This window comes from Pan paniscus, chromosome 13 (assembly GCF_029289425.2).
Source record: "Pan paniscus chromosome 13, NHGRI_mPanPan1-v2.0_pri, whole genome shotgun sequence".
NCBI classification, from domain to species: domain Eukaryota; kingdom Metazoa; phylum Chordata; class Mammalia; order Primates; family Hominidae; genus Pan; species Pan paniscus.
Genome location: NC_073262.2, coordinates 17,146,342 through 17,173,609, shown reverse-complemented (window position 1 = coordinate 17,173,609; position 27,268 = coordinate 17,146,342). Strand labels below are relative to the sequence as shown.

At 38.6% G+C, this 27,268-nt stretch overlaps 1 protein-coding gene across 6 annotated transcripts in view; it reads right to left on the bottom strand.

The window, feature by feature from the left end:
* The window catches only part of DPP10 (dipeptidyl peptidase like 10), a 1,401,293-nt gene that overhangs the window by 669,780 nt on the left and 704,245 nt on the right, over window positions 1-27,268 (bottom strand). For 2 of the 6 annotated variants that reach the window (XM_034953923.3, XM_057301383.2), the window contains exon 1: window positions 5,458-5,812. The exons of 2 other annotated variants lie outside the window; for them this stretch is intronic. In XM_034953923.3, the coding sequence (XP_034809814.1) occupies window positions 5,458-5,529 (72 nt within the window). In that variant the 5' untranslated portion in view covers window positions 5,530-5,812. Of the gene's footprint in view, window positions 1-5,210; window positions 5,362-5,457; window positions 5,813-6,290; window positions 7,667-27,268 lie in introns of those variants that run through there. 2 more of the 6 variants (XM_063595111.1, XM_024927851.4) reach the window with 2 other exon arrangements.

Sequence of the window (27,268 nt, the reverse complement as noted above, 5' to 3'; positions counted from 1 at the left end):
TGAGTAGCTGGGACCACAGGAGTATGTCACCAAACCCTGATAATTCTTTCTTTCTTTCTTTTCATTTTCTTTTTTGTTTTTTGTTTCTTTGTTTGTTTCTTTTAGAGACAAAGTCACATTACGTTGCCCACGCTGGTCTAGAACTCCTAGGCTCAATCCATCTATCTCAGCCTCCCAAAGTGTTGGGATTACAAGTGGGAGCCACTGCACCAGGCCCAGATTTTTTTTGTTTTTTCTATTTTGTCTAGGCTCTTATTCCCAGACTACACATTTAATAAGAAGACTTGGTATGAGTCAGACCTTATTCAAAAACTCCTACATATTATTTCATTTAACCCTTAGAACAAACATCTAAAGGGAACTGCAGTCACCTCCATTCACAGGTGAAATGGGGAAATTCAGTTATCCTGCCCAAGAAAACACACTGGTCTTTGGTGGACCTGGGATATGAACTTGACTCTGTGACTTCCAGTGCATAACCCATAGACAGTGATGAATAAATATTTGTGGTTGATAGCACAAAATCTCACAATCTTAGTCACAGCATTCTGGCATTGTGTCTGCTACATGTCACACTGTAAGTAAATTTAAAATGTGCCTATAAGTAGTAAAGCTTAAGACATTCTGTAATCATAAATAATTCAAGAAACCAAAATTTTGAATTTGCTTTATTTTGACTCAGACTGGGAGAAATTTGGTTGTTTTGTTTCCAATGTAATGTGCTTCATAAGATAATGCAGCGTTGATATTTAATAATACAATTTTCTTTAAGTTGTTTTTATATAATTTAATCTTTTTAAAATGTACCATTTGCTCAGATCCTGAAATAATCAAACAGATATATAGATATATTAGAAGATTCTAAGCAAGAGATATTTTGTTTTATGTTCTTAACTCAATAAACAAAATGCCTTATGTATAATATTTGTATTATAAATTTATATAATATATATTTATATTATAAATTTATGTAATATATAATATTTACATATAAAAATAAGAAATTCAGGGAGAGTAGGAAATGCATATTTTCTCTCAAATCATAGACTTCCATGTAACATCTTTATTTAATGTATATTATCTTTTATAACCAAATTATATAGAACTCTACTCCCAATTAAATATGACATTGTATATGTTGAATAATTCGAAGTAATATGTTTTTTATTAATTAAAATTTTTCAATATGATTTATGAAAGCTCTTTTCATGGTTGTGTTTTAAAAACAATAGTTTATTGATCAAATTATGATGTGTATATATTAGCAAAGGGCACATGGAAGAATACCTCTTTTGCAATTTTTCATTAAGCATATGTTTGAATATTTAATCTGGTTTGCTAGACCAAAGGTGAAATAAAAATACTGAATACCAATTTCTGTATTAAAACATTTTAAGTTGATATTACCTAAATGTCTAAAGCACATCGATATTTCAGAGAAGGCATTTTACACATTACACATTTGATCTCAATTCTGGTCATGAATTATTTCACCAAGTGACAGCTTCACGTTCAATTGTAAGAGATTGGTTTTTTACCAAAATGCATTTTTTTAAAGAAAATGCATAACAAGTGCTGTCTTTGTAGTCAAATAGTTGCTTTTAAAAATATGCTTTTTAGTCATACTCTAAAAAGTGGGATGGTTTTGTTTTTGTTGTTTTTGTTTTTGTGTGGTTATTTTTGTTTTGCTTTTGGAGCTGAGAGAACAGCCACGCTTTTTAGGCAATATTTTTACCCACTGGAGTCAGCAGAAGGGTGCCACCTGGTGGAAATGTGAACAAACTCTAAACCTTGTCTGATGGACCATTAAAAATCTATATATACTCATTTAACAAACGTTGAGAGTCTCGTCATCAGAGACAAATGATACAAAGATCAAAAAAAGCTCCTATAAATTTATGAGGATCTATCTTGTTCTCTTATATTATTTAGATCAGTAGCGTGATATTAACTAAAATTAGCAGAGCTGTGATTTACTTGTATAGTTGAAGCTTTAAACAAATTATTCATTTGTTTTATATTCAAGGTAAATTTGTGCACATGCGCACACATACACATATAATTTGCAATTATTTTCATTCTTACAATAGAAATATGTTGTATCATGATTGTATAGAAGTTAAAAGTTAAGGCTTCAGACCTCCATGAGTTCCTGGCTAAGTCTCACTTCCACAATAACTTCCTTAATCCTCTGTATTCTCATCTCTAAAATAGGAATAAAAACAGGACTCACCTCAAAAAACTGCTTTGAGAATCAAATAGAAAAATACATTCAAGAAATGTTACTTTATGAACCCTGAGAATAGTACTCTGCCTGTGGCAAGCATTCAGGAAGTGATTTTTAAAAATAATAATAAATTACAATTAGCCACTAAAGTTCTTAGCTCTTTCAATGTTAATTGAGATATTGATCATGTTAAGAAATGATTGTGTCTAGTCATGTCAAGGCATTTGTTTTTAGATATTTTGTAAATGTGGAGTGTTATGAAAGCAACAAAAATAACTGTCATAAATATTTTTTAATCAAAGAATCTTTAAAAGAAAGATTAGTAAGATGATAAAAATATTTCAATGATTCAGAATATTCATAAAATACACGGTCCCTACACGGTCCCTCCTATTCTTGTTGTCACCATTCTCTAGGGAGGGAGGGCATGTCCTCTTGTCATGGCACCCTGTGCCAGAGGACACTAACAGATCAAATAAAACAGGAAGGTTGAGCCCTCTACAGGACTGTAACTGTAACCAAATTATATGGTTCATAACCATTTTCAGTTACAGGAAGGATTATGGTCTTCCACTGTGCTATAAGTGGAAATAGGTGTTTGATGGCCTCAGGACAAGGCATCTTTGAGGTTTCATAAAAATCTTTACCATAGAAACTAGAAGACATTCTTGGAAACATGCAATAGCTTAAATCATTCAAAATCAATGCATAGTGATTGATTTGTTGGAATATATGCCCTATTTAACCACTAGGTATAATTTCATAAAGGTATATTTTAATTTAAATTTATGAATCTTTTTTATGAAATATTATAGAAAACACACAACTAATCACATCTTTATGAAGCTATTATATCTAGTATTGCACGAGAGTTGTGTGGCAATTGCAGAATTAAACCATAATGACTAATATGGCTAATAAAAGCTTAGTAGTCTTACGGAAAGTAGTTTAAGCTGTCACAAAAATCATTCACATTCTTTGTCCATCGTTTCATATGTCAAGCTTTGAACAAAAATATGCTAGATATGAGTATTTCCTGGGAGTGCTTGAAACACCCTCACTGTGAGGTGCCATGTATATACTTCAGTTGACTTCCTTTGTAAAATCAATCTATTAGAACACATGCATAAGATTCATAAAACTGACATTTTCAAATCATGTCAATACTCAGAAAGGCACTTAAAATACTCTGTTAAAACAAGAGTTCTGCAAAGTAGCCACTCCCTGAATATTTGAAGTGGCTATTAAAAAATGCACACTAACAAGAAAAATGGATTCGAGCTTGCACCTATCTCTTCACATGAATTTTAAGTACCAGATTAATCCTGACAAGGGGATTTGTTGTGCATAGACCGCGTGTCCACTATCTACACATACATTTTCAGCTCCTGTGTGCTCTGCTCTGCTCTGCTTCTGCATCCCACTTCCACCATCACTGAACTGTTTGCAGCGCCTCAAGTAACCAGCTGGTGTCACAGGTTAGTGAGCAAAGATTTCATGTGGGGACTCTCACCTGACTAATCATTCTTACTGGTAGCATCATTCCCAGAGCAGTAGAGAGGCTCGGCGGCTTGTTAATGAAATTTAAGGGCTGTCAGCCTGAAAGAGGATGTTAAATCCATGTTCCCGTCCTGAAATTATTTTTCTATATCTGCTAACCAATGTTTACATTCTGATGTGTGCTGGGGATTAGGAGGAAGGGGTATAAAAGGAAGGAACGTATGATGTTTTAATATTTTCATACTTATCTCAGAGTATGGATCAAACAGGATAGTTTAAGAAAACAAATGCTTTGTAAGAACTGCCAACATTCAACCCCCTCCCACTAATAAACGAGAAGGGAGCTGTAAGTCATTGAGTAATCCCCACCACCTGTGTGAAACATATGTGAGAGAAAAGAGAAGGGGAGGGAAGAGGAGAAAAGAAACCACAAGCCAGGAGAGATGACCAAGTCTGCAATATTAATAACAGCATCGCTGGCATCGCCTCCTCTGTCTCGCCACCACTCCTGGGCCATTTGGACAGCTCCCCTTAATAGGCTGTTTAGTGCTTAGAATACGCGAAAAGCCGAGTCGCTGCTGGAGCCTAGCTGCGTGCACTCCCTCTATCCCAGGCTAGCAATAAGCTGGGAGGGTTTCTGCCTCCAGCAGCCTTCGCAGTGCACTCGGAACAAAGATCCCCAGTCCTCCTACCCCAGTGCTTGGCTCCTGCGGGTCCACAGTTAATCCCTGACCTAAGCGCAGCTCTCTCTGCCCGGAGTTCCTAATTGATGTAAACGTGACCGCACCTCCACCCGGCTCAGCACAGCCTCCCTCCTCCTCCTCCTCCTCCTCCTCGCCCGGGTATCTCGGCGCTCCCGACCCTCCAACTTTGGAAAAAGAGCGACACCGAAGTCCCAAATCACCCCAGATCAGGGACAGAGACGAGATGGGGATCCACGACGGTACGGTTATGCTACAGATTTCTAAAGACCAAAACAAAAAGGGGTTGGCGGGTGTAGAAGGACGGGAAAGAGACAGGAATAACCCTCGGCCCACGCAGGGCGCCTCATCTCTGCAGACACGACACAGCCAAACCCAACAAATCACTAAAGCCAGCACCTTCCCGGCTCAACTTAATCATGAATGCCTTGCTGCTCCCCAAGCTCCGTTCCGCTCAGCAGACTACGGATGTCTGGGACACTCTTGCAAACACCCCACCTCACAAACACACACCCGTCTCCTCAAAAGAAACAAGAAAGCAAAGGAAAAACTCCGTCCGCCTAAAGGTCATTCGCCTACTCGGGTGGCTTTGGCCAGCGAGCGTCCCGGCTATAGGAAGACCGGGCTTGAACCCGGTAAGCGGCCATCGGGAGCGCAGCAGATTTCTTCAACGTGCGTTAATGGGGAACCAAGAGGCCCCGTTCCTTGGCCCTGGCCGCCTCTCCCTCCCTCGGTGGCCCGCTTTTACCGCCGGGGTTCCCCGGGGCACCTTCAGCCTTTACCTCTCTGCCCCCTTCCCCGCGGCTCTCCACCTTGCGCATCCTCTCGCCGGGCCCCGGAGCGCACTCAGAGGCTCTAACTTCCCGCAGAGTCCATGGAGAGGCAGGAGAGCCTGGAACTGGGGCGGGGGGGGGGGGGAGGGTGAGAAGAGGGAGGCGTGGGAGCCGGGCCTGGGAGGGGGGAGGCGGGGGGAGCGCGGACCGGAGCCACCCCTCCCGGGAGGGCCCGGCCGCGGCTGCCAACTCTCACCTGGTCCGCCGGCTGCGCCTGGCTCGCCCTGGCCCCCGGGGTGGGCTGCGGCTCCTGCTTCATGGCCGTCATCGCCGGCGGCCCGCGCTGGCGCTCACTTCCTCGCGGGCACTTCAGACTCGGGGACCGTCACTTGGCAGCGTTCGCATGTCACGGGCGCCCGTCGCTCCCGAAATTGGCGGAAGGGAAAGCGGCAGCGACGGGGTGCGGGGGGGGGGAGTGACGGGGAGGGGGGAGGGGAGTGAAGGGGGGGGGAGAAGAGCCGCACCGGGCAGGCTCCCCTCGTAGGATCCCTCCTTCGGCCCCCGCAGACCCTCTGACTCCCCACTCTCCCCGCCCCCCACCACCCAAAGCGCAGCGAGCCGGGGAGACGAGGCAAGACCAAGCGGCAAGTTAGCGGAGCGGCGAGCGGTGGTGCCCGGCACCTGACCCAGCTGGAGCGACGTCTCGCGCCTTCTCCCGCAGTCCGCGCCCCCCGCCGCCCGCCCCCGGGGGCTCCCCGCGCGGTGCTCAGCGCGCCAGGTGGAGCAGGCGGGTGCCGCGCTCCGGCATCTCTTCAGCAACCGCAGCCGGGGAGAGGGAGCCCTGAGCGGCGCGAGAGCTCCCCACCCGCGCGCCCGTGGCTGGCGGGTTCCGCGGTTACCCCCCCCCACACACACACACACGCAACCCCCCGCCCCCCGCAGGCTTCCGCTAAAACCCGGAGAAGCGGAGCGCGCCCGTGCGAAGCCCTCGGTGGCTCCAGCTCCGCCCCTGGGCGTGCTCCGGCGCCCCAGAAGGCAGGGGGCAGGCGGGGACCAGGGTCCCGGAGCCCTGTGGGAGGCGGGCAGTACCTGTCGGGACCCGAGGGCTTGTCTCAGATTGTGACCTGAGGTTCTGCGCCTTCTGGTATGGGGCAATGGACATCCTTTAGCCTCCAGCCCAGATTCTCCTACCAGCTGCCTGGGTAATGTCAGTGGAATTCCTAAAGGTTGGTTAAAAACAATAATAACTGTAATGATGATAAGACTCTGATACGCATTTTTTTTTCTTTTTCTTTCTTCCTGGACACGTGTAGGAAAACCTTCAAATCTTAAGTCCTCCCAGCCTTTCCTTTCTTCAACACAACCCTCTCCCATTCAAAGTAGGTTTACCGAGCACCTACCACGTGCCAAACACACTGTGAGGCTCAGAGAGAGGGTTGCAGGGGAGAGAAACTAAACAACACGTCAAACCTACCAAATTCCCTGGCTGCAGGGAGCTTATGTTGTGTGGGAATTGGGAGCCCGGAGCCTGCATACAAATCAATGAGTCAATGTAGCTTTTAGGAAGTTGAATTATCGTGGATAGACAAAGTCCACAGTTCATCCAGATGCACTAGTGCACGTGGCTTTCCCTAGGGCGCCTAAAGCCTATGGACCACAAACAGCCTCCAAGTCTCAGGCACAGGTTGTGGAAGATTGCTCACCAGAGAAATGGCAGGAGTGAGTTGAATATTTAGGTGTTCATGTATTCAGCACAAGACAGTTCCAGCAGAGAGGACAGAGAATATGGGGCAGTGGGGTGGCAGTGAGTTGGGCTTTATTGGCTAAGGACTGGCTCCCTGCTCTGAGCCACTCAGTCCATTAATTAGTCACTTCTTAACTGAAAGACTTTTGTAGAATGGTAGGAGCTGTCCTCTTGCCTTAGTAGTTTCTAAAACACGAATTATAATGTTGTCCTAAATATTAATTGTAACGATACTTCCTATAAAGTATGTATTTTAAAATAAATATATCAGTAATCACCAGCAGAAAGACAGAATTAGAGGTGAGTGGAGATCTTGTTTTCAAAAATATGTATTCCAGTGCATATTGTGAAAGACCTATTTATTCTGTTTCAGGAGAAATAACTTTTTGCTAGGAATAACTTTGCAAGTTGCAAAAGTATAAAGCAAATATATATTTTTAATGAAACATTAGTATAATAGCTATTGGGCAGCTTATCCAGTAATTGTGACAATATAGATATTCCCTAACATGTAATTCTTTTGGAGGGAGGGCGTCTGCATTATTCAGAAAATGTTCGCATTTTTATATTTTGCTCTTCTGTTGATTATTTGAGTATATTCATCCTTTCAATGTTTCCATTTCGGACAATCTGCTTGAGTTGAAGGAATTTACTTTATTACAGAGATATCTGTCACACAGGATAAGTATATGCTGGAGGGAGATATCCTTTTATATAAGATCACTTATTTGATTGAGTTCAACTGTTGAACTTGCATCTATGTTCTGAATTCAGTATAAAATCCACTTCATTACAAATAAAGACAAACATTATTATATGTTTCATGTATTGTGGGGGTCTGTGTGTGTATGTGTGCGTGAATTTTTTTATTTATAAAATGCTTCTTTGATTTAAGTATTTGTCCTTGGGGATGGGTTGTTATTCTGTCAAGCTAAGAACATTTTTAGCTGTTGAGATCTGGTTTAAGGGCACTGATTAAAACTTAATCACATGTAAACGGATTTTCCCAATTTAAACACTGTTTTTATTTTTTTAATGTATTGCACTTGAATTACAGTGTAAGATGTTCTACTTCATTTTCAACTTAATTTCTTACTGAAGAAAAAATTCTAACGTCCAAACAAGAAATGTTGGAATACCTTACACCTTAGAAGGGAGTATTTGCGGTTCTGTTTTGTATGGTTTCTAATGATGTTATTTTTAAAGAAAAAATACAAAACATCCATTCACAATCAAATGTCTACAAAATTTTAAAAGCACTAAAGTAGATATAACTCTAATGCAACGTAGATACAAGGGTTCTGTACCTGACTAGATGTCAACAGATTGGTGTTCTTGGTCCATCAGAGCACGGAGGTATAGAACACAGAGAAGTCACTTATCTCCTGCTTCCACCTTTTTTTTTTTTTTTTTGAGACGTGGAGTCTCGCTCCATCACCCAGGCTGGAGTGCAGTGGCGTGACTGGCTCACTGCAAGCTCCGCCTCCCAGGTTCACACCATTCTCCTGCCTCAGCCTCCCAAGTAGCTGGGACTACAGGCGCGCGCCACCACACCAAGCTAATTTATTGTATTTTTAGTGGAGACGGGGTTTCACCGTGTTAGCCAGGATGGTCTCGATCTCCTGACCTAGTTATCCGCCCACCTCGGCCTCCCAGAGTGCTGGGATTACAGACGTGAACCACCATGCCTGGCCACTTCCACCTTTTTACCTGGTAAAATTAAAATGTTTAGACCAGGTGCCCATTAAGATATTCTCATTCTCTAAATTTTTGTGATGATGTGTTGATGTTATAAATCAAACGCCTATCCTCTGAATGAAAAATTATTTGTATATGTTTAAATTTTAGTGGGAGAGTCAATTAAGTACTTAGAAATTTTAAAAAAAATCAATAGATAAGTTAATTACCTTGCAAAAGGCCCTTACCATCCACCATATTTTCCAGTGCTCTCTAGTTTTACATGCACATATAGTCACAATTTTGTCTTGATAATGTTTAAATCTGAAATTTAAAATGTATTTACAAAGCATAATTTCTGAATACAAAAATCTATTTAAAGAGAGTTTTTTAAAAAAAGATTCACAGAGTATTTTGAATACTTTTTCATGTATTATCTTTGATCAGCTAATTCATGGACAAGTATACATTTTATAACATTCATATAACAGTAAAGGAAGTTTTTCTACACTTCTCATGGAAAGAAATCAGACTCTCATAACTGAAAAGGAACTGGAGAGATCACCTAGCAAAATTCCTTCTATTTTGGGTTATAAATATCTAAACTTTACAATACATGGCCATTTTATTCAGGAAGATTTCCTAGGATTCAAACTCCATCACTTCCTTCTGAAAATGGATTACCTCAAATCCTAGTTTTGGGTTCACATGTAGACAGAACTCACAATGCTGCTTTCTCAATATATTCATTTGGGTTTCTGAAGTCATTCAAAAACTTCCTCACATACAACATTGTGAATGTCTACAATGTCTTTCTTTCTCTTGCTGTTTTACCCTTTAAAAACAGGAAGTCGATGCAGTACATCTCTCTTTACCTAGAAATATTAAGGTAGATAATTGAGGACGGGTTATGAAATTTAGATAATAATTGGATTAATTGAAGATTATCGTTATAGTGTTTTGGTATCTGTGGCAAAATTAGGTTGTTCTATACATACATAGGTCATCTATGCAGTATTTAATCCTCCACCTCAAATAGCAGACACAGGACCAAAGAACCAAAATTTACTCTAAAAACAACCAAGTAAGAAATAAGGTCTAGCTAACAGCTGATATGTCAGAAAGACAAATGTCCCTTGAGATTTTGTGAAGTAGGATACCCTTTAGAGACAAACTCTTCAGTTTCAGATAAATTAGACAAGGCAAACAGTACTCCACAAGCAGCTAGTTGCTAGAAGCCCTCACTGCATTTTCCTTCTCTTTGCTCTCCTTCCTGAGGTAAATCTGCAGTGTCATGTAAAGACCACCTTGATGGGGATTTCCCTAGCATTAGCCAGTCCTCTATTGAGTGTCTGTAATGAGCACAGCATCAAGAAGACAGAGTTCACGAGCTGTGTCTTCAGAGACTTGGCCTGAAATATGCCCAATTAGCTCTTTGCAGATAAAGAAATAGCTTTAGTTCATATCTTCTGCTATCATTTGGTTTCGATTTATGAATGACCTCTACTCACCTCAATCGGCTTTTGAATTCCCCAAAATGCATATCATTTTCCTGGGCAGAAAACCAGTATGCTGAGCAATCCTCATAAACAAGCTACATTTTAGAAGCTCTAACCAGTAAACTATAACAGGAATTTACTTTTAAAGAAAAAAAGAAGAAAGAAGTAAAGGCACTATATATATAAGTGATACTCATGTATATATTCATTCTGTTTTGAGTTTCTTTCAGTATCAGTTAACTAAAGTTTTTTGTCAGTCTCTCTCTTTGACAGGAAGACTTTCCTGTTATAAAAATTCATAGCCCAATTATGATCTCTGGTGGAAGCAGACAGAGTTGCAATATCCTGAGAGTCATTCTTGCTCTCTGGAGACCTGAAGATATTGACAAATTGCCCATGCCTACTGAGGTCCAGTGTTGTCAAATCTCTCTCTCTTTTTTTTTTTTTTTTTGCTATATTTAAAACCTCACATCTTCCTTTCACCCCACAGCCCTTCTGTGTCATATATACAGGAATTAAGACAGTAAAACAATGCAGATTATTTTACCGTGTATGCTTTTCTCTGTTTACATGTAGCTGAATTGTAACACCAAAACAACTTGAGAACGTGAGAAATTTACCTGCTGTTGTCATGTTTACCCACTAGATGCCCAACAAGGGATGTGTGTTTCTTTATTTTGCTCTTTTTTTTTTAAGAGTTGTCATTTAATGAATTGGTTATGTCGGCACAGTAAAAAAGAAAAAAGAAAACCTTCCATCATCTCTTTGAGCTGATATTAATGGTATATTTTCCTGATTTTCACAACTCTTTAGAAATAAAATAAAGTTTTCTCAATCAGATTTGTCTACAAATGACAGAGGTTGCTATGTATGGAGGAGTATTTAGAAACATTGGCATCGCATTTGTCCTTTTGAGATAATGTCTGCCTGTGATGAATAAATTTCTTTGAATCTGGTATTTCTCGTTTCCATAACCAAGACAAGATTCCCTAATGATTCAAAATAATCTTCCTTTATTCCTTGAAAAGTACGATATTACTGAGCCTTCTCTTAGATTTAGACTTCATAGTGGTTACTCAATTTCTTTCCTTATAAAATTCCCAGAATAGCACAAAACACATTTCCCATTCTAGAAAATCTTTTACAAATCGAAAGAGAAAATTCTACTGTAAGATCTTGACTAATTTTTGGAAGGAAAGATTTTCATCTTTTTTAACACTTCCACAATGTTCAATTTGTTTTTAAAGATTTAGTACTAGATTCAAATTCTCCCATGAATTTTCCTCTAGAAAACAAGATATAGTCGAAGATTCAGGTGCAATAGCCCTAGAGCATCCGCTGACATTAAAGAGTCCCTGGCATTGTCTCTACCAATTGACTATCTACCACTGGGGATTTTTCTTCCACTATTGCCAAAGGAAACTTGAGGCCAAGTCCTTGGGTTCCTTTCACCATGCAGAGTCATGTGATTATACAAATAATAGTTTCAGGATATCAGGGGAGGCAAAGTACATTGAAATAAGACACATTAAAACACATCTTTCAATACTGAACATTGTTTAATTCTGTTTCATCTATTAGACATGGTGAGTTGCTTGCTAGTGTATATCCCTTGTTATATTCATCTGTCTGTCAATCTATCACACATCTGTATCTTTTTGGGAGAGTAAGGAAATGTTTAAGTCACTCAGTTTCTATCCTGCATATCTAAATATTTACTAAAGTCACAGATCTTTATCCAAATCAAAGAAGAAAGGGAAAGAAGAGGAAGAGACAAGGTAGAGTAGGAGGAGAAAAAGGGAAGGGAAACGCCAAGAGAATACATTCTGAAGTTGTTAGGGATGTTAGGGTGTAGTAAGTCTCATTGGCTTATTAACACCTTCATAAGAATCATGAAATGAAATACCATAAATCCCACCGGTTATGCCTAAATATTGCTTCTGCCATTGGTTTTCTATATATTTGTATAATTTTAGAATGCAGTCAAAAGTGTAACTTTCTCATTCCTCTGTCAGTAAGTTATACTTGATATTACTAATTAATTTCAAGCTTACCTTGCCTTGTAATATTTTATCATTTGTTACACTTAACAATTAGACCGTAAGCATCAGAGAAGGAGCAGGAATCTATTACAGATATGATAGTTCTTACATATCAATGACTAGAAAATCACCCTTCAGTTAGCAACTTGATTTACTGAGCAACACTTATAAGAGTGTTTAATCTTAGTTAATAGGACATCAAAAGCCTCACAGGACAAATGGGCAGTCCTCTTCCCTTCAGGGGTCCCCTGACCTTTCACATGGAGAAGCCATCCACTCACATTTTCATCTTCCCGAATATAACTGATCTATTAGGACTCAACACCTTTCACAACCTTCCCATCACAAGCTCACAGGGACTTTCTTCTTTCACTCTTTGTAGTGTCTATCTCACTGCACAATTGAATGCCTTTAGTTTCTAATATTAGGTTGGTGCAAATGTAACTGTGGTTTTTGCAATTAAATATAATAGCCCTAGCACTTTGGGAGGTCAAGGCGAGTGGATCATTTGAGGTCAGGAGTTCGAGACCAAGCCGGTCAAATGGCGAAACCCCGTCTCCACTAAGAATACAAAAATAAAAAATAAAAAATAAAATTAGCTTGGTGTGGTGGTACGTGACTGTAATCCCAGCTGCTAGGGAGGCTGAGGCAGGAGAATCACTTGAACCCGGGAGGCAGAGGTTGCAGTGAGCCAAGATGGCGCCACTGCACTCCAGCCTGGGTGACAGAGTGAGATTCTGTCTCAAAAAAAAAAAAAAAAAAGTAATGGCAAAACCGCAATTTTTTTACACCAACCTAATAGCTTGTTCAGCATCCTAATTGTCATATGGGGCATCTTATCTTTTCTACTAATATCAGTGCTTAGTGGAGAGGAATTCTGTTGGGGACTGGAGTTAACTGTGTGTGTGTGCTCAGGGGGTGGTGGGTAGGGTCTACATCAGTCTCCTTGCCTAAGTAGGGGGAGCCTCAGAGGAAATGCTCTTTGAAAAAAAGATCTTTATTCACCCTCTCAATATTAAGCTCTATTAGCATCTCCTATAATCTTGTATTTTTTATTTTACTGAATAGGATCATCCAGGGAAAATATATTTTCTCTTTCTGTTGTCCCAGAATATTTTACTTTTCTCTACTTGACATGTAGGAATTACATAGTCTTGATATTCCTCTGAATATCAAGATTCATCTTATCAAGATTCATCATATCAGCATCTGATCTACTGATGTTGGATATGAGTAAGAACCCATCCGATATTGCTTAGTTCTAAAACATTAAGTAAAAGCCAGATAAGCATGGAATTTTCTACTGCTTAGGAGCAGGTACTACGTGTTATGAAGTACCAAGCTTCCAGTGTGGAGCGCTCACAGGAGAATTTGGAGAGAATTATGTTTGCACTATCACTCCTAATTTATTTCTTACCTAATATATAAACACTATACTAAATTTGGAGGAGGAAAAGCTATAATGGGCAACATGCTGAGGAAATATTGAAATTGAATAAAATATTTGTTGTTGTAAATACAGCTTAAATTCCTCTAGACTGTATATATACTGCCGAAAGGACCATAAAGTCAATAGAAACTTCTAAGATTATGCTCAGTCTCAGAAGATAGTTATTTTTGCTTTACATCCTCTGCACATATATTAAATAAGCTTGTTTATCGGCTTTGCTAGTTTTTGACAACATATTTGGGAAGAGGGTAAGGGGAATTGCTGATAGATGGGGTACGCAAATATAGCAAGAAAATAAGATACAGAATGTTATAGAAAGCAAAGAAAGAAAACACTGGCCCCTCCACTTAAAATAATAACAACTTAGTACCACTTAGTATGAGGGAGGGGTAGGAGAGACAAGTATTTTTATGCAACTTAGGAAGATCTTAGAAATAAGTATTTTAGGGAAAAATATAAGTATTTTAGGGAAAAATAAAGTTTATGCTCAAAATGAGGACTTCAAAAAAGGTAAAATCAGGCTTGGCATACTTTTTTTGAAAGGGTTATTTTGGGAAGATAGGCTGCTGTGATGACAGCATGGGTTTAGGCTAGATAGAGAGTTAGATATCAGAACCAAATGTACAACATTTACACCACTTCTAAATAACTAGATACCTATACAAATCCGTAAACACCAAAAGCCACACAGTGTGGGTGCCCTTGTATCTATGTGAGCGAATGCAGAAGAAAGCAGTTGGGCAAATTACAGTTGTGATAATTCCAAAATATTTAAGAAAGGAACCCCCAAATAGTCAATGCATATTCACTAGAAACTACAGTGGACCAATATAAGAACGGAACCCCCAAATAGTCAATGCATATTCACTAGAAACTACAGTGGACCAACATAAGAACACTGAGTGGAACTAGGAGAGGTTTTGTGCATTCCAACAGTAAGTAAAATGGGCCCTGTGGGGAGCCCCCTTTCCAACAGGAAATTGGTCCCTCATATTTCTGCATTTCTTATCAGAAGAAAATACCCTGTTTCATAATATCTTTTAAAGAATATTTGTGCAGCAATTAACCTGGAAAGAAGGACTAGTATCTTCCTCTGGAGCAAAGGACAAGCATTATTACTCTTCAGTATAAAAAAGATAATGTCTTCCTCTGGAACAAAAAACAAGCATGCTTACTCCCCATTATAAAAGATTTGGGTTCCTTAAGCTCAGGGTTCCTCTTCTATAAACTGCAACCTACTGTGTGGGTAGGCATCCATCTGGCTCAACCACCCCTCCCATGGTACTTGAGGAGAAGAAGAACTCACACAAATACGCTCATGTTCATCCTACTCATTATACTATGAGTAATAAAAGTCTTTGTCTCTGACCCTCAGAGTCTCATGTCTTTTGCCAACATCCATAAAACTGGCGGGTTAACTCATTAGCTTGTAAGCAGTATAAAATCTCAGCTGTTTCATTGTTCTTAGCAGGCCTATGTCAAGGTCTTAGGTGGCTGGTGCAGTCTAGATCCTGTGAACTCTTGAAACCAAACTTCCAGGCATCTTTCCAAAACAGGACCCCATACTGAGGATAAACTACTAGAAGTAGAGTCAAAATTGAACTGAATAGACATAATAAAAATGAAGGAAAGAGAAAATCCAGACAAACCTGTTTCCAGGTAAACAGATATAAGAAATCTATGAAAACAAGCCAATATATATATTTTTTACTGTTACATAACAAGAGAAGAAGGATCTCCTTTAGGTTGAAAAGTCAGTCTTAAATTTTACCTATCTAAAAGTTCAAAAAAACTAAATGTATACAAAAATGAGCAACAGAAAACTATCAAGGTCAAATGCCATGTATGTAAAGTTTAGCCCCCAAAACAAAGTTGCTACAAGGAAACATAGAATGAAATTCCTATGGACCAGAGACTGGCAAATTGTAGCCCAGAGGCCAAATCCAGTCTACTTTCTATTTTTAGAAATAAAGTTTTATTGGTATATAGCTACTCTCATTCATTTACATATTGCTTATGACTATCTTCATGGTACAATGGCAATGTTAAGTATTTGTGACAGGCCATATGGCCTACATAGTGTAAAATATTTACTGTCTTGAACCTTACAGGAAATTTGCCAACTTCTGCTATTGACAAAATAAGCCTGCCAAAAAATGTCATGCTCAAAATGTTTTCAAAAGTGAAACATATTATTTTAAAATAAGCTAAAGGACATTAAGAAAATCATGCAACACATGAAAAAAACATTAATCAGAACTAGAAAAAGAGATCAAACTCAAGAAAAAATTAGAAAGAAAAGAAACAGCATAGTAGGAATAAGACTAATCTAGAAGGAAAATAAGAGGATATAAGTACAAAAATAACACTTTAAAGGAAATCAAGTTGAGAAGGAGAAAAATATTTAACACTAAAAAGAAATTAAAAAATAAAGAAAGAGGTTTCAAGAAAATGTGACATGTATTATAGATGGCAGAAAGATCCATGAATGTTATAGGAGTTACTGAGTGAGAGAATAAAGCAAGGATTTAAAAAAAAAACAAAAAAAAACCAAAAAAAAACTCAATACTGACTGGGCGCGGTGGCTCACGCCTGTAATCCCAGTACTTTGGGAAGCTGAGGCAGGTGGATCACGAGGTCAGAAGTTCAAAACCAGCCTAGCCAACATAGTGAAACCCCAGCTCTACTAAAAATACAGAAAATTAGCCAGGTGTGGTGGTAGGTGCCTGTAATCCCAGCTACTCAGGAGGCTGAGGCAGGAGGATCACTTGAACCCAGGCGGCAGAGGTTGCAGTGAGCCGAGATCACACCATTGCACTCCCGGGTGACAGTGCAAGACTCTGTCTCAAAAAAAAAAAAAAGTATAAGAAAGTAATCCTGAAATTTAAAAAAATCAATTAAACTTACTGAAAAATCTCATAGTGTAACTGATAATATTAACATAGTACAATCAACACGAAGTAAAATTAAGAAAGAGGAAAAAAAGAATTACTTGGGCATCTAGGGCAAAAGAATACTTGACTTAAAAAGGAACTAAGATTATTATTATTAAACTTTCCAACAGTAACACTTTATCTTAGAGAGAAAAAAATGAAGTAACATATTTAAGATATTCAAGAAAAGAAAATATGGACCAGAGGTTTTATATTCAGTAAAACTGAATTTCAATTATAACGGTCATAGAAAGACTGTTACCAACATGCAATCACCCAAGGAATATTGTCCTCGTGGGAGTTTTTTGAGGAGTCTTCTAGAAATCAGTTTTAGAAAACAAAATTAACAGGAACATCGCAATTAAATTAAAAAAAAGTGTGTAATTTTAAATTTTTTAGTAGCCACCTGAAGAAAGTAAAAAGAAACAGAAGAATTTAAATCAATGGTATATTTTATTTATCCCAACAACTAAACGTTTTATCATTTTGATATCTAATATATATGAAAATTGTCTATGAGACTTTACATTGTATAGTAAATTTCCAATATCCAGTATGTATTTTATGCTTACGAACATACCAATTTAGACCAGACATGTTTCAATTGTCCAATACCTCATGTCACTAAGAGCCACTGCAAACATTCCAGAACTGGAGAGACATAAGCCTAAGAATTATGGTGGATTACACATTTAGTTATAGTAGAATAAGACAAATTGAGTGTTAAGTAGGAAAGGGTACATAACAGCTATATTATCTACCAATCTCTCCAATTATCTCTCCAAATGGAGAGAATGAGATAGCATATGCAAGAAAACATATTTTCAATATTTATAATGGGTGGTGGTAATATTTGTATAGTTACTTTTTTTTCTGTTGTGTGTATAATATTGGAAAAGTAAATGAGTAATTATGAGATGTTCTAACTCTCTAATCGCCAAGGCTTTAAGAACTATAATTTTCACTATAGATAAGAGGCAAATAGAAGATGTTCCTTTAGAAAATAGCCCTGAAATTGAATTGGACATTTTCATTTGGAGATATCATTATTATCTCATTCCTAATGCACAACAGCATTAGCAGTGAGGCTATGCTTCCCACAGCTTATGCTAGGCGAATGACTGAGTGCAGGCGGCAGAGATACTGAAGCAGTCCCCTTCATAGGGCTTGTGGGAATCCTCCGTTGGACAGCTTTGGTTTGAGAACCCTCCTAAATATTTCTTAGACCTGAACTACAGTTTGAGACTCTTTCTATCTATTCTCCTTTCTTCCCATTGACCTTCACAGCAGTAAAGCCTACATCACAGTCAAAGGGTTATTCCTGCTTTTTCCATTCACTCTTTTATTCCCTCACAGGCATTTTCTCCAATAACTCTCTTGCACATCCACTTGCACCTGCTTCTCAGAGGACCTAGATTAACTCGGTCTAAAAATAATGACTGACCTAGTATAAATTAATTGTCAAATAAAATGCGGGGTGCTCAATTGGAGTTTCAGATACACAACGAATAATTTTTTAGTATAAGTATGTCCCAAGCAGGTGACTACGTGGCTTGTATTTTTATGTGCTAACTTTGGCAACCCTAGTAGCAATGACTATCACTTGCAACCAGGTTGTGGTGTTAAAACAAACAAACAAACAAACAGAAAAACAGAATTTCTTAGAAAAGTGCTGAATACAGATATAAGAAAAGGAGCACACCAGATAAATCTGAAACATTTTGTTATGAACTAACATGGGAAGTATCAAAGACTACTAGTTCAAGAGGAATCAAAAGTTGACCTTGAAAAGCCTCCACCTGGATGAAGAAGGAAAAAATAGCACTTCAAGAAGGATAAAAATTACAGTGCGTTGGGATCCATCAGATAAATTTAAATCCTAATTGATCTTCTGAGGATGATAGGGAACCAATTTATTATCACAAAACCTATCATAAAAACTTCAGTTCTGTCCTTTTTGGAGTTATGCCCCTGGGTAACCAAACTGTAGGTGAAAGGAAGAATTACCTTACATATGAAATTATTTGAGCTAATGTGTAAAAATAATGGGTAGAATTAGAGTATCACCATTTTATAATCACCAAGAAAATAACCAACTGCTGTTGAGCATCAATTTGCCTCTTGATGGAAGATTCAGTGCTACCTATAGTGTTACAAACAATATAAAAGCTGAGTTTGATCAAGGGTCCTGCTGCCACTTGCTGGAAATGCAGAGAAGAGAAGAACATGTAAATTGGCACCATGAGTATATCAATATACTCATCAAATCCACCCTGGGGCAAAATCCACAAGTGGCCCATATTTGTCAACAGATTCATCTTAAGGGAAAGGAGTTTGTGGGAAGAAGGGAGATGACACGTTGATGATATTGAAGCTAAAAGACATATCAATTTGAAAATTGATGACATTATAATGCCTTAGGATGTTCACTTAAATGGTAAACAATAAAAATGCAAAAAAAGATTAATATGAAAGTCAAGAGGGTGGTTATTTTTGGAGACAGAGAGGACAGAGAATGTATAGAGACTTCTGGATGGCTAGCAAGATTTCATTCTTTGACATGCATAGCGGTTAAGATGGTATTTGCCTTATAATAATTTTGTGTGGTGTGCTGTATGTGAGTTTCATTTTAAAATAAAAGTTTAAACAGTGCCTAATAGAGTTCTTGTCTCTTAGTAAGCACTTAATAAGAGGTAGCTATTAAAAAATATAAAATAAAAGACAGAGACTACACTTTAGAGCAATTCCTTCTCAACCATTATTTTTTAAAGTGATGATAAACCTCTAGCTCTCCAGGGTCATGCTCTCTCTCCAGTGTATGTACAGCTATAAAATTGCTCCTGCCTCTGCAAAATGTGTTTATGGCATTGAAAGCAGAATGCAGACACTGTTTGTTCTTTTAGACCTCCTCAGAGTTAGCAAACACCAAGACAAACTCAAGAAGTTGTAAAGAGAATGGGGGTTTATGTCACTGAGATCCTCATAGCAAGGCCATTAACTCATTTCCATGCTGGTAAATACGTATCAACTTAGCCTGCATGCTGCCTTATGGAGAAAATTGTAGATTGTGGTCTATTTGTTGAATTCCAAGTTTACCTGAAAAAAGCAATAGGTCCTGGTCCGAGCCCACTCTTTCTTATTGATTGCAGAACTAAACAGCCTATGTTATATAGAGAAAAATTAATGCTCTTCTTAGCAGGATTTGTGGCTTCAGGTGACAATGCCTCTTGCCTTTGTGAACTCAGTGACAGGCTTGTTTAAAAGACTGTAGTACTCAGTCTGCAATTTTGTAGCTGCAAATGGGGTTCTAGCTTGCTATTTGAGTTGAACTTCAATTAGTATGGAAAGGATGCCTTCTCTTCATGTGTCTAAGATTCCTTTCTTATACAGCACCTACCTTGGCACCATCTCTCCTCAAATTGCCAAGTCTTGACACAGTGGGCTGTGTCTGAGGGTCCAAACGGGGTTTCCCTATCTACCAAAAAGGGCTAAAGTCTCTAAATTTCTACATCCGTGAGGACATCCACTCCACATACACATTCTTTTCACCTAAAAACATTTTCAAGTTTATTTAGATTCCTCATAGAAGCCATGCATCCCTGCCCACTCCCACGAAAAGTGATTTCTTCAGTTTTTCATTCTCAGAGTGTTCAATTTCTACACTATGGATTTGTCACATATCATTTATATTCTTATATTTTTGGGTCTCACACTACCATTCTGCCACGCTTTCCACTCTACCACTCTGTTACTCAATTTCCTTTTTTTTGAGACTAATAATAGTGAAAATAAGAATAGATCACATTTATTGAATGTTTAATGTGAATCAAGCACTGTCTAACTCCTTTAATTCAATAATTCTAGAGTGTAGAGGGTTTCCTTATCTCCATTTAGAATCTTGTACACCAAGACCTAAAAGGTGTTACTAAAGCTTGCCCAAAGTTCCACAATGACTTAGAAGCATAGCAGAGATTTGAACACAGGCAATTCTATTGTTAATATCCTTAATAATGTCTTGTCTTGGATCAAAGGCCACAACAAATACGTGTCTGTTTATTTTAATTAATAAGTTTTCATAGAGTGCCTGCAATAATGACTTTTTCCTTAGCCTGACATTATCGTGAAATATACTATATATGTAGTATATTATGGTATACTATGGTATAGCATATATACAATACTATATATATACACACTATATATGCATATATATAGTATATATAGTGTAGTAAAATATGCAAATATATTCAGTTTTTCCATCCAATAAAAAGACATTAAATAGACTTTTATAGTTAGATAAATCTGTCATAATGCTAGAAGTATTTGGTATGATCTTTGTTCAATTTACCTAGCACAAAGTATATCTTAGTCCCTATGCACTGTTATAACAAAAATGTCGTAAACTGGGTGGCTTATAAAAAAACAGAAAATGATTTCTCACAGTTCTCCAGGCTGTGAAGTCTAAGATCAAGTCTCTGGCACATTTGGAGTCTGGCGAGGGTCCACTTTCTAGTTTATAGGTGGCACCTGCTGTGTCCTCATATGTGGGAAGGAGCAAGCTATCTGTCTAAAGTGTTTTTATAAGAACAGTAATTCCACTCAGGGCTTCACCTTTATGACCTAATGACCTCTCAAAGACCCAACCTCCTAATATCATCAACTTGGTGATTATAATTTCAATTGAATCAATTGAATCAATATGAATTTTGGGAGGATACATTCAGACTATACCAGAATGACACATAGTAGATGTTTGAAAGACTCGAGGTTTTTGTTTTTTTTTTCCCCCTGTTGTCAAAATTATCTCTAAGGTACAGTGTATGAGGAAAAGATTTTATAGCATCCTTAATTAGGGAACATAGAAAACTATATATTCACCTACATTTAAGATATAATCTCAATGTTTTTAGTATAATTTATTTTATATAAATAACAGGGATTTTGTAAATATACTTCAAAGAGAAATACATGATACAAGATAGAAACAAAGTATCAAAACTGCTACTTGGACTTCGAGTAATCCTAGAATGGTAGTATAATGGCTCTTAATCTTGAGTATGTTTCAGTTTCTCCCACTCCAGATCCACACCCAGCATGAAGAATCTGATGCAATATTGTACAATTCAGAATTCTGAATTTTTATCACCATCCTACTTGGTTTGAAGTAGGGGATTCGGGATCACACTTTGAGGAAAAATGTATGTAGTGGTTAAAAGATGAGATTTGGAGTCAGAAAGACCCCAGCGTTATAGATTCAACATTTACTAGCAGTGTACTTAACTCTTCTCAACTCAGGATTTTTTTCCTGAAAAAGCATAATAATGGTGTATCTGACTCGTAGGGTTCTGAGAAAATATATGAAAAGTACTCTGCATAGTGCCTAGTACATAGAAAGTTTTAACTAGGTGTTTGCAAGTAATGGCAGCAGTGGTAGTATACCATGTTGTAAAATTGTGGGTATTCTCAATAGTATATGTCATTAGGGAATTGAGAATTAAAACAACAATGAGATACAACTACATATCTGGTAGAATGCTAAAATTGAAAATAATGATAACACTAAATTCTGACACGAATGTGGAGCAACTGAAACTCTCATTCATTTCTGGTGGGAACACAAAATGGTACAGCCACTGTACCATTTGGTTTGACAGTTCTTACAAAACTAAATATACTCTTACCGTATGATCCAGCAATTGCACTTCTTGGTGTTTATCCAAATAAATTAAAAACTTATGTCCACATAAAAACCTGCACAGAGATGTTTACAGCACTGTATTTATAATTGCCAAAACTTGGAAGCAACCAAGATGCCCTTCAGTAGATGAATGGATGAATAAACTGTGGTATATCCATACAACAAAATATTATTTAGTGCTAAAAGAAAATGAGCTACGAAGCTATTAAAATGCATTGATAAATCTTAAGTGCATATTACTAAGTAAAAAAAGTCAGTCTGAAAAGGCTACATACTTCATAATTCCAAATATGTGACATTCTGGAAAAGACAAAACTATGAAGACAGTAGAAGGATGAGTGATTGTCATGAATTTGAAAGGATCTGGAAAAGACAAAACTATGGAGACAGTAGAAGGATGATTGATTGTCATGAATTTGAAAGGATCTGGAAAAGACAAAACTATGGAGACAGTAGAAGGATGAGTGATTGTCATGAATTTGAAAGGATCTGGAAAAGACAAAACTATGGAGACAGTAGAAGGATGAGTGATTGTCATGAATTTGAAAGGATCTGGAAAAGACAAAACTATGGAGACAGTAGAAGGATGAGTGACTGTCATGAATTTGAAAGGAGGGAGGAAGTGATGAACAGGCAGAGAATGGGAAACTTTTAGGAACAGGAAACTATTCTGCCTGATACTGTAATTGTGGATATGTCATTATACATTAATCAAAAGCCTTATTTTATCTCTTTCTTCCATTCATCTTCTTGCCTTTCTTTTATTTCTTCTTTTTTTTTCTGATACACATATCACAAAAGAATCAAAGCCAAGAAAGGATATGTATATAATAATTACAAACTTTTTGATCGCAAGGCAAAGGGTTAACAGTGCAAATTTTTCTTCCTGTTTCCTCAGGGATGCCTTTAAAATGCGTGAATAAGCTTCCATCAGACTGCCCTTCCCAAAGAAAATAACTATAAATGCTAGAAAAACTACAAAACAGCCACCTGAAGGCACTGGCGAGTGACAAAAGCAAGCAAATTCTGGAGAAGAGTCAACACTTGGAAGAAGGGAGCTGCACTGGGTGAGTTCTTTCTTTTTATTTTATTTTATTTTATTTTTTATTATTATACTTTAAGTTTTAGGGTACATGTGCACAATGTGCAGGTTAGTTACATATATATACATGTGCCATGCTGGTGTGCTGCACCCATTAACTCATCATTTAACATTAGGTATATCTCCTAATGCTATCCCTCCCCCCTCCCCCCACCCCACAACAGTCCCCAGAATGTGATGTTCCCCTTCCTGTGTCCATGTGTTCTCATTGTTCAATTCCCACCTATGGGTGAAGAGGAAAGGTTTTAGCCTGCACCTTGCAGAGCAGTGAAAACATCATTTAAAACCCTGCCTAATTTTCTGATTGACCCATGAACTACAAACGTGGGTCAGATTCCAAGCAGATGTTTCTTATATTTAAATACATCAAAGTTACAATTTCCTGAATAATTGTGTACTCTTAACTATTCGACGTAAAAAGAGTTAAGTGACTTCTTGTTCTGAATCCTAACAGGTACCTGGGGAAGGAACAGTGTCTCTGCATGAGAATGGCCAAAGAACAAGATACATTTCCCCGTGGAGAGCAATCCTAGAGAGAGGGAAGCATGGGTCAGAATAAGGTATACTGGCCCCAGGGTAATAGCATGTATTTCTGTTGCTTTGGTGTTTCCAAAATAATGCTTCGGTTCCAAGTTTCAGGAATTGGTTGGGGGAGCATGGGGATCATACAGTGATTCAGGAGCTTCCTTGCAAGTAACTGAGTGAGCCAATCAAATAATTTATGTTTAAATCTTTCACTGTGTTAAATGTTGAAAAATAAAACAAGTGAATTCCATCCTATGGTGTACACAGCCCTTATGATTATCCGATATAGGTCTCAGCCTGAAATAACTCCGCATTTTCTCAGCCACTTTGCTTAACACAGTGTGAAGTGGATCTAGGACAAGGATACAAAAAAAAAAAATACTATTCTTCTGAGATGACATAAAGATCTGGCAGAAGGAATCTCGAGATTGGCAGAGGCTGCATCTGAGATTGCTCTGTCTTCTGCTGGTACTGGGATATGAACAGAATGAAATGTCCTGGGGATCATTGGGTATCCGGGGAGATTTCTCCAATGTGGTACTTAGCTCATTCCATGATGCCACATACCTTTATGCTATCAGATAATACAAATGACCTAAGTTCTAGGAGACTAAACTCTGTTGAGGCATGGCCATCCTCAGCAAGATCCAGCCCACTGGACTCTAAAGTGCATTTGGCATATTGAGATCCCAGTGCATTTTATACTTTTGTGCTTATGGCATTAACTGCATATTTTAGAATATAGCCTTGTGGAAATTATGCTACATCTTGGATAGTAAGTCATCCACTAATCAGATCCATTTATTCCCTGCCATTTATTTTGTCTCATATTTTGTCTACTCGGGCATTCTACAATATCTTAAAGACATCCTTAGCCTGCAGGTTGTCATTGTTGTTTTAATAATCATAATGAACCATTACTTCCAGTGGCGTAAATATTTTCTTTAGTTTTATAACTAGTACTTTCACTTCCATCCTCTGAAAGGGGCTATTGCTTTTCTGTCCAGCCATGGGCTACCAATGGACTTTACCAATAGGTATAAATGGTGTACTCTTCTGCCTATTGTTTCTGACCTTTATCGAGGGCCACTTCAGCCAGCCTCACAGCACCATGCTCAACCACTGCTATCATGATATGACCTACTGTCCCTCCTAGAACCAGGCAATATCCCAAGGCATGTGAATCTAGCTGGGAGATCAATGAGGCTTAGTATCCACAGAATGAAAAGGTCAATGAAAGGGAGCCAAATGCTGGATTTTTTCTAGGAACAAGAGTTTACTAAAGAAATTTCAGTCAAGAGCCTTGCCCCTTAAAAAAAGTTGAAGTTCAACTCCAATACAAGATCTAGCCCCCAAACTCAAACAACTAGACAAATCTAGGACACCCCCACCACCACCAGCAGCAGCAGCAAGGGCAATAGGCCTCTCTTAGAGGGAGAAAAAACTACTCAGAGTGAGGCAGCTTTGAAAGAGGAGCTGAAGTAGACCAGGGATCCTTAAGGGCTACTGGAGCTGGGGACTTAGGGCACTGTAGCTGTCTCTTCCTCCTGGTGCAGCAGTAAGTATTCCCAGGGAACAACCCAACTTCCCTGGGTCCTGATAGAGAAAGATATACAGCATCTTCAGAAGGGTCTAAAGCCTAAGAAGCCAAAGAGGCTGCCCAGTTAGCGCTTCCCTCTCTCTCTTTGAGAGCTTGTGGGCCCTGCCACACTCACCCCTGATTTTCAGTTCGTGTTTTTCAAAGCTGCGGTAAATCTCTTTGAAACAGTTGAACTTCTGTGCTTCAATTTCTAAACTTGGTCTGCCTCTATTTAGACCAGCAATGTTGGCTTCCATCTGATCTCCATCCCTGGGGCTGATCTCCTGGGTCCATGCTATCTATGAGCACACATTGCTTTCTTCCCAGCCTTTGACTTTGTCTGTATTTAAAACCTTGGGCTCTGGCAAACAGAGGCTTTTCCTGTATTCCAGAAGCCAGCCTTCTACTACCCTTGCTTGAGTCCCTTTGTGGCTCTGCTTGATTAACTGATCACTGCAAAAAAGCAGTGAATGATTTTTTGCAAAGCCCTGGATTATAGGCAGTTGAATATTAAACAGGCAAGAGGAGTGCAGCCTTTAAAGCAGAAACAGTGTGCTATTATCTGGCTGTCTATATATATAAAATAGGAAATCCTCAAGAACAAGAACTGTATCTTATTTAACTGTGGAGCACATAACTCCTAGCCTAGCCCCACGTGCTGGCTCATGCCTCTGATCCCAGGACTTTGAGAGGCTGAGGTGGGTGGATCACTTGAGGACAGGAGTTTGAGACCAGCCTGGCCTACCTGGCGAAAGCCTATATCTACTAAAAATACAAAAATTAGGCGGGCATAGTGGCGCACACCTGTAGTCCCCCCTACACGGGAAGCTGAGGCACAAGAATCGCTTGAAACAGGGAGGTGGATGTTGCAGTGAGCTGACATTGAGCCACTGCACTCCAGCCTGGGTGACAGAGCGAGAGTCCATCTCAAACAGGCAAACACAAATAAACAAAAAACCTCCTTTCCTATTGTAAGCACCAAATGAATATTAGGTGAGTGAATGAATAGAATACACCTGTATATAAGACAGCATGGACTAAATCCTCATAAAGCTTACACTCCTAAAATTATTTCTTTTCCGAATTTAATATATTCTTGTCTAGACATAATGCAGTCGAACAAGTTATTAACAAGTATTTATGTACCCCATCTCATACCAAAATATTTGGAGACAGCTTTTCAACTTCTTCAGATGGAAATGAAGGCAGGTAAGGCAAATTCCATGCTCTATCCCTGCCCAGCTATGTTAAGTAGGTGAATCTTTAACCTTTAACCTTTATTCACCTCTAAAATGAAAATAAGAGTTTCCACATCGAAAATGTGTCGGGAAGATCAATTAAGATAATATGTGTGAAGCGGCATGCATGGTGTCTGGAATATAGCAGGTAATCGGTGAATATTCCTTTCCTCCCTGCCTAAATTGCCGATTTATGAGTGTTAGTTTGAGAATGCTCCTGATACAACCTGAAAGAGATGTTCTCTCTGATTTATAAGAACTGCGTACTGAGTAGAAGCAATGAGAAGTAATTAAGGAACTTTTCCAAGCCACACAGTAGGCCATAACATCCCCACCCCTATAATGTTTAGAAGATAAAATATTTCTAAGTATTTTTCCAAACCTTAACCACTTCACCAAACATCCCTACCTTCTTGCTCTAACTCAATTGTTCTTATTTCTGGTGGAGTTTTTAATCCACTGGAGGAAATTCACAAACTCTGGTGATTTTTAGGCCTATCTGGTAATCTTACCATATTCCTCTAGTTCATTCATTCTTTAGTTTTTTTTTTTTTTCAAGATAAGCATGTCACATCTTTTG